At 34.4% G+C, this 11496-nt stretch overlaps 1 protein-coding gene across 1 annotated transcript in view; it reads left to right on the forward strand.

Moving 5' to 3' along the window:
- The window catches only part of CSN3 (casein kappa), an 11691-nt gene extending 8017 nt beyond the window's left edge, over positions 1-3674 (forward strand). The window contains exons 4-5 of the mRNA XM_011968291.1: positions 903-1398; positions 3504-3674. Of these exons, the coding sequence (XP_011823681.1) occupies positions 903-1364 (462 nt within the window). The 3' untranslated portion in view covers positions 1365-1398; positions 3504-3674. The remainder of the gene's footprint in view (positions 1-902; positions 1399-3503) is intronic.
- Positions 3675-11496: the final 7822 nt, after the last annotated feature.

An 11496-nucleotide genomic window follows, 5' to 3' on the forward strand; every position in this document is an offset into this window, starting at 1 on the left:
GAATCTCTCGTCAGAAACTCTACAAGCCAGAATAGAGTAGGGGCCAATATTCAACATTCTTAAAGAAAAGGATTTTCAACCCAGAATTTCATATCCAGCCAAACTAAGCTTCGTAAGTGAAGGAGAAATAAAATCATTTACAGACAAGCAAATGCTGAGAGATTTCGTCACCACCAGGCCTGTCCTACAAGAGCTCCTGAAGGAAGCAGTAAACATGGAAAGGAACTACCAGTACCAGCCACTGCAAAAACATGCCAAATTGTAAAGACCATCCATGCTAAGATATAGACAATTCTTTATCTAATCTTTTGTGAAGAAAATTAAACAACAACAACAAAAATCCAAAATTCAAATCCAGGAATCACTCCACATCACATTATATTACTATTCTGCTATAATTAGTTTAGGAAAAATAAATGTGCTCTTGGGCTAATTTTTAAATGAATAAAATTTGAGATCAATTACAAATATGTGGTGAGAATACATATGTGTGTGTGTGCCATTTTGTGTGTGTCTGCATGTTGTGCTTGCATATAACATGTCAAAGTTCTGAATGAGATTTTTCTCTGTGTTGTACCTATAATAGCTAACATATCAGATCACTTTCTATATATGCCAAACTCTGGGCAATATGGTTTACATTATGAATAAACTCATCTAATTTCTTTGAAACAAATATTATATTGATATTATCAAAATAATATTTATAATATTGAAAATCATGAAGTGGAAAGGCAATGTACAAATCAATATCTTATAAAATAATATTGTTGCTGGGTTCCCTACTTCTAATATCTTACTCAATGGCACATACTATATTATTTCAAAAAATGCAGATTTAAGGTATTTCTACTTTTGGGTCTATAATAATAATATTCTGTATAATTTATTCTTTTTTGTAGTGCCATGAGAACGATGAAAGACGGTTCTATCAGAAAACAGCTCCATATGTCCCAATGTATTATGTGCCAAATAGCTATCCTTATTATGGAACCAATTTGTACCAACATAGACAAGCTATAGCAATTAATAATCCATATGTGCCTCGCACATATGATGCAAACCCAGCTGTAGTTAGGCCACATGCCCAAATACCTCAGTGGCAATACCTACCAAATAGCCACCTACCCACTGTGGTACGTCGCCCAAACCTACATCCATCATTTATTGCCATCCCCCCAAAGAAAATTCAGGATAAAATAATCATCCCTACCATCAATACCATCACTACTGTTGAACCTACACCAGCTCCTACCACTGAACCAACGGTGGACAATGTAGTCACTCCAGAAGATTTTTCAGAGTCCATCATCACGAGCACCCCTGAGACAACCACAGTCTCAGTTACTACACCTACGGCATGAAAATACCAAGGAAATACCAAAGAAGACAACACAGGTAAATGAACAATATACAAAATAAATAATTCTGACAAGAAGCATGGATTTATGAATACGACCATAAATTCTAAAATAGTACAAATAGATAAACTAAGTGTACTACAGAAGCAGAAAAAACAGAGTACTTACAATTTTACCTTGGTAAACCCATAGCATTGATATACCAGATTCTGTTCCTACTAGAAATTTAAAATAATTTTATTTGACAAAGTGAAAATAATTGGCAACTTTATTATCAAACATTTTATGACAATTGGGACACTCTTAGAATATAATAGTTTTATTTCATCCTTATTCACACACAAACTATGACAGCAGAGTAAAACAGCAAGTAACACTTTCATGATTTTTATTTCAAAAATAATTTTAGAAGAAGTTATATAGAATATGGGTTTAAGTAAATTTTAATTATGTAACAATTCTCTTGCACTCTCATTGTAGTATGAAGAGTGAAAGGAAACGATATGTTTCCATGCATTTCTTTATTTCAGACATCATTTCCAAAATGATTCATGAAGTTAAGCCTCTCATATTTCTCCTATTCTAAGATAAACCCATGGAAGAATTATAATGCTTAACTTGAAAAACACATAAATATTAAAAGGATACTTTCAGAACACTGAATGTGATGCAAAATGTTACTGTTTATTACTTGGTCCAATGGATAATGGTAGAGTTTAAAATAATCTGAAACTTATGAGAAGAATTTAAACAAAGAGAATGATTAACAAAGTGAAAAATATCCAAAGAGTGTAAAATACTTTGGGGAGGCTGGGCGCGGTGGCTCAGGCCTGTAATTATAGCACTTTGGGAGGCCAAGGTGGGTGGATCACAAGATCAGGAGATCGAGACCATCCTGGCTAACATGATGAAACCCCTTCTCTACTAAAAATACAAAAAATTAGCCGGGCTTCGTGGTGGGCGCCTGTAGTTCCAGCTACTCTGGAGGTGAAGGCAGGAGAATGGCATGAACCCAGGTGGTGGAGCTTGCAGTGAGCGGAGATCGCACCACTGCACTCCAGCCTGGGCGACAGAGCGAGACTCCGACTCAAAAAAAAATAAAAAATAAAAAACATACTTTGAGGAGAAAATTGCAAAATTTTAAGTTTCTTTGCAACAAATATTTTCAGTCCATCAGATATTTACATGTTTTATGATCTAAAATACCAGACAATGGTCTGTGATATCATGGGACTACTATTAGCCCAGAAAAGGTTGCTTCTTTCATCTTCTTGCCTAATGACCATAGGCTGGTCATTACTTTCTCTGAATTTTTATTTTCTCATTTCTGGTTGCTATGAGACTCAAGTGAGAATGCACATGTGAAAGGATTTTAAAAACTGATCGATCTGTAAAATGTCATGGATTGGAAAAGATAAAGTAAAATTAATAAATATTAACATTTATTTTTAACCAATATCCTAAGTCTCCACCAAATGACAAAAACTGTACATAATTATGTCTGTTGATTCCCATAGTGACTATATGAAACAGATATTATTCCTATCTCAAATTTAGGGATAAAAACCAGTAGGACTGAGGACATTAAGTAAATTATCACAGCTAGAATGTGCAAATGGGAGGCAAACCAAACCTGTTTAATATCAGACAGTGGGGCTTAATTACTATGTCATTTATTTTTATATGGGCTAACTTGCCAAAAAACAGGGAAAATACACTGTGATTTCCTTAGACTAGCGTATGGGCAAACTGTGTTGTTTAGTTGCTGTTCAATAGGATATCTGTTAAGAAAAAGAGAATAAGAGCTGGTTAGACAGCTGGCTTATCCTATTTTTGAGAACAAAATAAGAAAATTTTATTAAAGACAACATGAAAGCAAGTTATTTAATAAGTAGTTACATATTTTACTGATGCAAAATGTAAAGAAACATGTAAAAGACAGTTTTTCTGTAAATATTACATAATGTCTATTATTTTCAGTTTATAATATGCCTATTTTAAATATTTAAATTTAAATATTTAATCTGATTAACTTATGGGATACAGATAAAAAAGAAAAATTATGGAAGCTAAATAAATATATATCATGAGAACTGTTAACACACTACGAATAAATTTCTAAACTATCTTTATTTTTTATAGGACTTGCTGAAACCGAATGACTACTTCACACTCTCCTTCAGTCATTTGTCTGCCTTCAGTCAACTGAAAATGTGATTTTCACAGATTCAGCTCTTCTCTCCTCACATTTTACATTCATGCCACATTCAATATTTTGATTCTTGCACAATAAAGCCAACTGATTGCAACTGATTTTTTGAGAGGAGTTTGCAAAGGGACCTCAGGGATCTCTGGAACTTTGAAATGCTGACAAATTTAGTGTTAGTTAGAGTACACAAATTTACCTAAAAGCAGAGTTCATAGTTTCATCAGGTTCTCAAAAGTGGTTCACGGTCTGACACTAAGAATTTCTCCTCTAGGATGACACTGGGACCAGAGAAGAGCCAAGCCATAGTGTTCCAATCCAGCGGACCACAGAATGACTCTTGAGAGCCATGGGAACTCTAGAGTTAGCATTAAATTTAAGTGCCCAAATGTATTGCTAATGTTAGTCTAGATTATTCCTAAGAGCAAATTCTGGGCACAGGCAAATTACAAATGTCCACAACTACAAACACAGATACGTTGCAAAATTATAAATGTTGACAGAGACTCTAGATATGCATGACCAGGTTTCCCCACACCGGAAGTCACAGTCTCACATCTATTCAAACACTCACACACACACATCACACATCAGAAAGCTTCTGGAATTCAGGTATTCCAGTTCGGAAAAACTTGTGAATATTCAAGGTCCAAGGATATGACATAGCTCTTTTCTTAAACAAATATTGCAAGGAAAATCAGGTCACCTTTGTGCTTGGTCATATTTAACATGCCAGAAAAAATAAAACTCACTCAGCCCTTACAAAATGTTTACTGGTCATTTATCTAATCTTCTGCTGTGACTCCCAACAGATGTGTTATTATTAGGATTGATTTACAGTCTTTTACCTGCTCTCTCACTCAAATGGAGAGTCTGCAACAGAGGCATGGAAGGAATATGACATAGCTAGACCTTATTTGCTATGACTGTTAATGATATTATTAATTTCTTGAAAAACAAAGTAAATATGTAGAAAAGGCAAAATTTATATCATTAAAAATCTTATCACCTATTATATACAAGGTATTTCAAGAACACAAACATTAATAATGGCTGATAACAATAAGTAACGAGCAGTTATAAAGTACATAATATTTGCCAATCTTCTATTTGTTTGTATGTATTTACTCATTTAATATGTAGTCATGAACTACATATATTTGTTCTTGTTATTATTATAAGTGAAAGAGAAATGAAGTAATTTTCCCCATGTGAGGCTGAGATTTGAACTCAAAGTCTTGCTTTAAAGTCCATGCTCTTTAAAAACCGACACATGGAACAGCGTAAAGAACCCATACACAAACCTGAACGTATGCAGTCAACTAATTTTCAGCAAGGGTGCAAAGAAGACACAATAGCAAAATTATAGTCTTTTTAATAAATGGTGCTGGAAAAACTAGATATCACATGCAAAATAATGATATTGGACCCATATGTTACACCATACACAAAAATCTGCTCAAAATGGATAAAAAGTCAATGTAAGACTCGAAACCTTAAAATTGCTAGAAGAATACATAGGGAGAAAGCTCCTTGACATTGGCCTTGGCAAAAATTGTTTTGGATATCACACTAAAAGCTCTGGCTACAAAATCAAAAATAAGTAAATAAACTACATCAAACTAAAAAGCTTCTGCTCAGCAAAGAAAATAATCAACAAAATAAAAAGCCCATACGTTGGTAGAAAATATTTGCAAACCATTTATCTAATAAGGGATTAATATCCAAAATATATAAAGAACTCACATATGAAAGGATGATCAGCATCACTATCAAGAAAATACAAATCAAAACCACAATAAGATATCACATCACATCTGTTAGGATGACTATTTCAAAAAGACAAGGGATAACAAGTGTTGACAATATGTGGACAAAAGGGAATCTTTGTGCATTGTTGGTGGGAATGTAGATAGGTGCAGCCATTGTGAAAAGCAGTGTGGAGGTGCCTATAGAAAATAAAAATAGAATTAGTGTATGACCCAAAAGACCCTTTACTGGGTATCTACTCAAAGGAAATGAAATCACCCTTCGAAACGATATTTGCACTCTCTCGTTCATTGCAGCATTAGTCATAACAGCCAGTGTGGAAAAAACCTAAGTGTACATCAAGGGACATGGATAAAATATGTTGAAACACACACACACACACACACACACACAAACACACAGGGATATTATTCAGCCTTAAAAAAAAGAAAGAGATTCTGCTATGTGCCACAACATGGATGAACTTTGAAGTTGTAGGACAGAAAGCTAATTTCACTTACATGTGGAATTAAAAAAAAAAAATCTGTCAAATACATAAAAACAGAGAACAAAATGGTAGCTACCAGGGATGGGCCACACTGGAAAGATGTAGGTCAAAGAATACAGAGTTGAATGCAGGATGAATAAGTCTAGAGATCTAATGTACAACATGAAAACTACAGTTAATAATATTGTATTTTATTTGAGGTTTTTGTTAACAGATTTTTGGTGCTCTTGACACACATAAAAATGGTAACATTGTGAAATGATGAAAGTGTTAATTTGCTTGATTGTAGTAACCATAGCACTATGTATATAAAAAATTATGTTGTATACCTTAAATATGTAAAATAAAAAATAAAAAGTCTATGCTCTTAATCATGTAAAAACTACTATAAAATCATTTTCAATGTAGCAAGTGAAATAAAATGTGAAGCAAAATACTTTGAAATAAGAAAAACATTCTTAATATTGGCTCATATTAATATGATTACGTCTCATTAAATAACATTAATAATGAGTTGCCAAAAGTAATATTTAAGTTAAACACTTACCTCCCAGATATGATGTTAATCCATATTTGCACCAATTGGATTAACTAACTGGAATATGTACTTAATCTCTCAGCTACTATTTTTACATGTTCACAAACTACATTGTTGAGCTGCTTATCTTTGACTTGGATAAATTACTTCGGATGCAAGGATTCATCCAGGTAGAAGTGGTTTGTTACACATGAGAAATTGGGTTGTTGGCACAGAAGAGATCTGATCTGGAGATGGTCACCCGTAGTCATTTACTTCTGTCGATTACTAGTTGATTGCTCACTGTAAATACAGCATGTTTCCCTCCCACCTCTAAGACGTCATAGTCAAATGAGATTTAGAAAAACATTTTATTTCTCAATCCTGCAAAATAGCCATATTTGAAAGTTCCCAGGTACTCAGAATCCAGTGCTACATTATATAACAAGTGTTTATATAGCACTTTAAAATGTATAAAGCACTTGTACACATGCCGACCTTTTAATCTTCACCAATAAACTCTTGAAGTAATTTGTTATTGATCCTCATTTTACATATGTGGAAACAACTCCACATGGACAAACATATGGTAGTGAAAATGTATAGGGTTCATATTTGTATAGAATCTGATCAAAGTGTCAGCTCAATATTAGCTGTGTAACTTTGGGCAATAAATATAATGGAAAGTATTATTTATTGGTTTATTGATGTACCGTCAGGCTCTATAACAAGGGTTTTATAGGTATTTATTTTATATTGCATTCTCTTAGGGAAGTACTATTATTATACTTATGTAGATATGAGGAAACTGAGGCTCAGAGGGATTAAGTAATTTGGTTAAGATAAGAAAACACTGAGTAGTAGAATTTAGCTTTGAACTCTAGCAATTCAATCCACCAACCCTCATTATCATAACACTAGGACATATAACCTTTACTCTGATTAGAGTATTCAAGGTATTAGAGTACCTTATTATCATTGTCATACCCATTATCATATTACTAGAACATATAACCTTTTATCTGATTAAAGTAATTAAGGTATTAGAGTACGTTATATTAGTTGGTCATTCAATAAATGTTCATTCATTTATCCCCTAACTCCCTAAGTGATATTGCCAAGCACATCTGTTGTCCTTAAGATAAAGTCCATTTTCATAGTCCTGTTGTTTACCTTCCCACTTCATTTATCTTCATTAGATCATCATGCTATTCACCCCAGTGACTCAAAGACTTCTGTCACTGCTTTAGCTATACCATCACCATCCTCCAGCACTTTTCTGAAGCTGCTCAGATCACCATGATAATTCATAGCATCTAATCAAAATTTGAATCCCTGACTTATATCCTTGAGGAAATAGTTCCTGAACTTCCAAAATCAAGTGATCCACTAATGTGCCACCCAGCATCCTGCCCCTCCCAGCTCCTCTGTCCCTTAATACTCCTTAAACTCGATGATACTGGCCTCTCCACCTCTCCCACCGGGGCTATAAACCCTAGAGACTGTGTTCTGCTCACCACTGTCTCTCCAAGGTGAGGTCTAAGAGAGCGTAGCAGCTAAATAAATATTTGTTAAGCAAATAAACAAGGAAAGGAAAAATGGATTGTTGGTGACTAAAGTAGAAATACTGATTTAATTGGATTAAATAGCCTAGGCTTTTCTTACCAAAATCCAGAAAGAAAAAGCAGTGTTGACCTTAACAGTTCACTAGTGATTATGAATCAAAGCTATCAAAGGCAATGATACACTGTCAGACCAACTTTAAATACAAAAGAAAATTACTCAAATTATATTATCAATCACAGAAATCTGAAAGTGTAAAGAGAGAATGTTTTTATAATTTAATCTCAGTTTTCAAGGAAAGAAAATTGAATGTCAACAGAATGATAAACAAATTGCTATATCAATATTATATATTATCTTAACTCTAGTTCAATATTTGGAAGAAGATGGTAGCATCTCCTCTTTCTAATCTTCCTAACCTGATATGCTATCATAGTTGCCAGATGTCCATGATATTGGGATAAAGATTATAAAGCTAACAGTCAAGGCTAATGAGCAAAATTATACTTAAAAGATCAAGTGTATTATGTCTATATTTTATTGGCATATACTAAGAAATCCCAGAAACTTTGGAAGGTAAGATTAAACACTTAAATGTTCCCATAAAATAAACATTTTGTATTAATACAGTTATTTTCCATATTAAAAAAATAATTCTTTTGAATCATTCATTACAAAATATCTACAACTATTGTTAGAATGGCTAAGACAAGGACCTTAAATAACAAAATCTTGACATACTTCATGCTATGGAAGCAATAAATTTTAAACTTAACATTTGAAGTCATCATACAAATAATAAAAATGTAGCCAACAAAAAGAATCAGAAATTTATGTCCACACAAAAACTACACAGATGTTTATAGCAACTCTAATTCCTAATTGCCAAAACTCAGAAGCAACCGAGCTATCCTATAGTACGTGAAAGAATAAATAAACTGTGGTACATCCAGACAATGAAATATTATTCATCATTAAAAAGAAATTAGTTATCCGTCCATGAAACGACATGGAAGATCCATAAGTCAATATTACCAAATGAAAGAAGCCATTCTAATACAGCTACATACTGTGTGATTCCACTATATGACATTCTGATCAAGGCAAAACGATGGAGACAGTAAAAAGATCAGTCATTGCCATGGATTCAATGAGAGGAAGGAATAAATAGGTGGAACACAGAAGATTTTACAGCAGTGAAAACTATTCTGTAAGGTGTTATCATGGATATATGTCATTATACATTTGCAAAAACCCACAGAATGTAAAACACCACAAATGAACCTTAATATAAGTTATAAACTTTGGGTGATCACGAGGTATCAATGTAAGTTAATCCACTGTAAGGAATGTGCCACTCTAGTACAGGATACTGATAATAAAGGAGGCTGGGATAGGGGGCTGAGATAAGGGGTATATGGGAACTCTGTGTACTTCCCACTCAACTTTTCTGTGAACCTAAAACTACTTTTGAAAAGTAGTTTTTAAGAAAAAGGAAGAAATGAAAATCAAAATGTGAATAACATCAAAATGGCTATTTCCTATTTTTATCAATTAATATTTTTAAATACACTCAATGTAGCCTGATGCCACATGTATTTAGTCTTTACTTATACATGTATTTTTAATTTAAACAAGTGAGAGCCTTAAAACTCATGATCTATCGAGACAAATGCCATCAAGGTTAAATTCATCTTTCAAAACCAGAAAAACAAAGTCTTCGCATAGCCAGGCTGCACTAAGACAAGCCTACATCCAGACATCAAAGCAATCATCAAGTCAGGCCTCACTTACTGTTACTCAACCAAAATCACGTGTATCAGTTTTACCAAACCAATCTCTAACAACCAACTCTTTTAAATCTTCGACATCCAAGTCTACATCCAAACATTCATTATCCTCTCAAAATCCAGCAAAGGAGTATAACTCTGCCAAAAAGCAATTTCTAGCTAAAAAGACTGTAAAAAATCAGCCTCAACCAAAACAACTTCAAAAAACAACAGAAATTAATCCACAGGTTTTCACACAAAGTGACCTTACCTGACAAGTCTATGCCCAATCAGGCATCTCCCACCAAAACTGCTATAAAAAGACAGCTGCTAAGCCTAAACAGAAACAGTCAAAAGTAACCAAATCTATAACCAAGAGGACATCATCTTCTCACAAAACAAAAAGGTCATCAGTTGTCAATGCTACACAGAAATCACTTGTAAAGGGAGCAAAAAGAAAGACTACAGCTGCCAAAGCTGCACTTTGGCAGACATCATTTTTCCAGGGTGCAGTGAGGAGCCATCTAGTTCCTACACCTAAAGTTTCCACAGGTAAAACAAGGACAGTTTCTTCTAAGAGGGGTCCACCAAGCAATTTCCCAGGCTCCAGATCTACTTAAAAACAGTGGCAAAGTTCACAGCCAAAAAGTCTCAAAGATGCAATTCTGCTGGAAGCCAGTGTCTAGCTTCCAAAAACAAACCAGAGAAGATGGGTCCTTTACTTACTTGGTCTCCAGCTTACCTGGTCTCCAACTTACTTGACTTTACTAAATGTTCCCAAGCACCATGTGCACAAACTTCATCCACCATCCTCATGTTCAATAAAAATGCATCCATCCCAATGTCAAACTCACAAATCTAAACCTCATAAGCCCATACCTTGTCCACATCAACCAAAAAAGTATCCATCTCAGAATTCTGGAGAAGCAGCTACTTCATCACACACAACACCAACTCCTATCCTTGCAGAGATCACCATGGCAGCCATTGGATATAATAATGATATCACTACTAGCATGTCTTAAATCCCTGACAAGGGATTAATAACTAAAATATATAAGGAGCTCAAATAACTCTACAGAAAAAAATCAATGCTCTGGGTTTTAAAATGGGTAAAATGCAAGGTATGGTATACGCCTGTGGTCCCAGCTACTAAGGATGCTGAAATGGGAGAATCACCTGGGGGTGGGAGGCGGAGGTTTCAATGAGCCAAGATGGCACCACTGCACTACAGCCTGGGTGATGAAGCGAGACCCTGTTTCCAAAAAAACAACAAAAAAAAAAGGCAAAAGATTTGAATAGATATTTCTCAAGAGAAGACATACAAATGGCAGAATGGCAGATGAGTATATGAAAAGATGTTCAAACGCAAATCAAAACTACAATGATGTATCACTTCAGTCCAGTTAAAATGGCTTATATCCAAATGGCAATAACAGATGCTGGTGAGGATGTGGAAAAAAGGAACTCGTACACTGTTCATGGGAATGTAAATTAGTACAACCACTATGGAAAACAGTTTGGAGGTTCCTGAACAAAACTGAAAATTGAGTACCATATAATCCAGCCATCCGACTGATAGGTATACACCCAAAAGAAAGGAAATCAGTATTTCAAACAGATAGCTGCACTCCTATGTTTGTTGCAGCACTTTTCACAATACCTAAGATCTGAAAGCAAACTAAGTGTCCGTGAACAGATGAATGGATAAAGAAAATGTAGCACATATACACAATGGAGTACTGTTCAGCCATAAAAAGAATGAGATCCAGCCATTTGCAACAACATGGATGGAAGTGGAGATCATTATGTTAATTGAAATA

The sequence above is a fragment of the Mandrillus leucophaeus genome, unplaced genomic scaffold (genome assembly GCF_000951045.1).
Source record: "Mandrillus leucophaeus isolate KB7577 unplaced genomic scaffold, Mleu.le_1.0 Scaffold837, whole genome shotgun sequence".
NCBI classification, from domain to species: Eukaryota; Metazoa; Chordata; class Mammalia; order Primates; family Cercopithecidae; genus Mandrillus; species Mandrillus leucophaeus.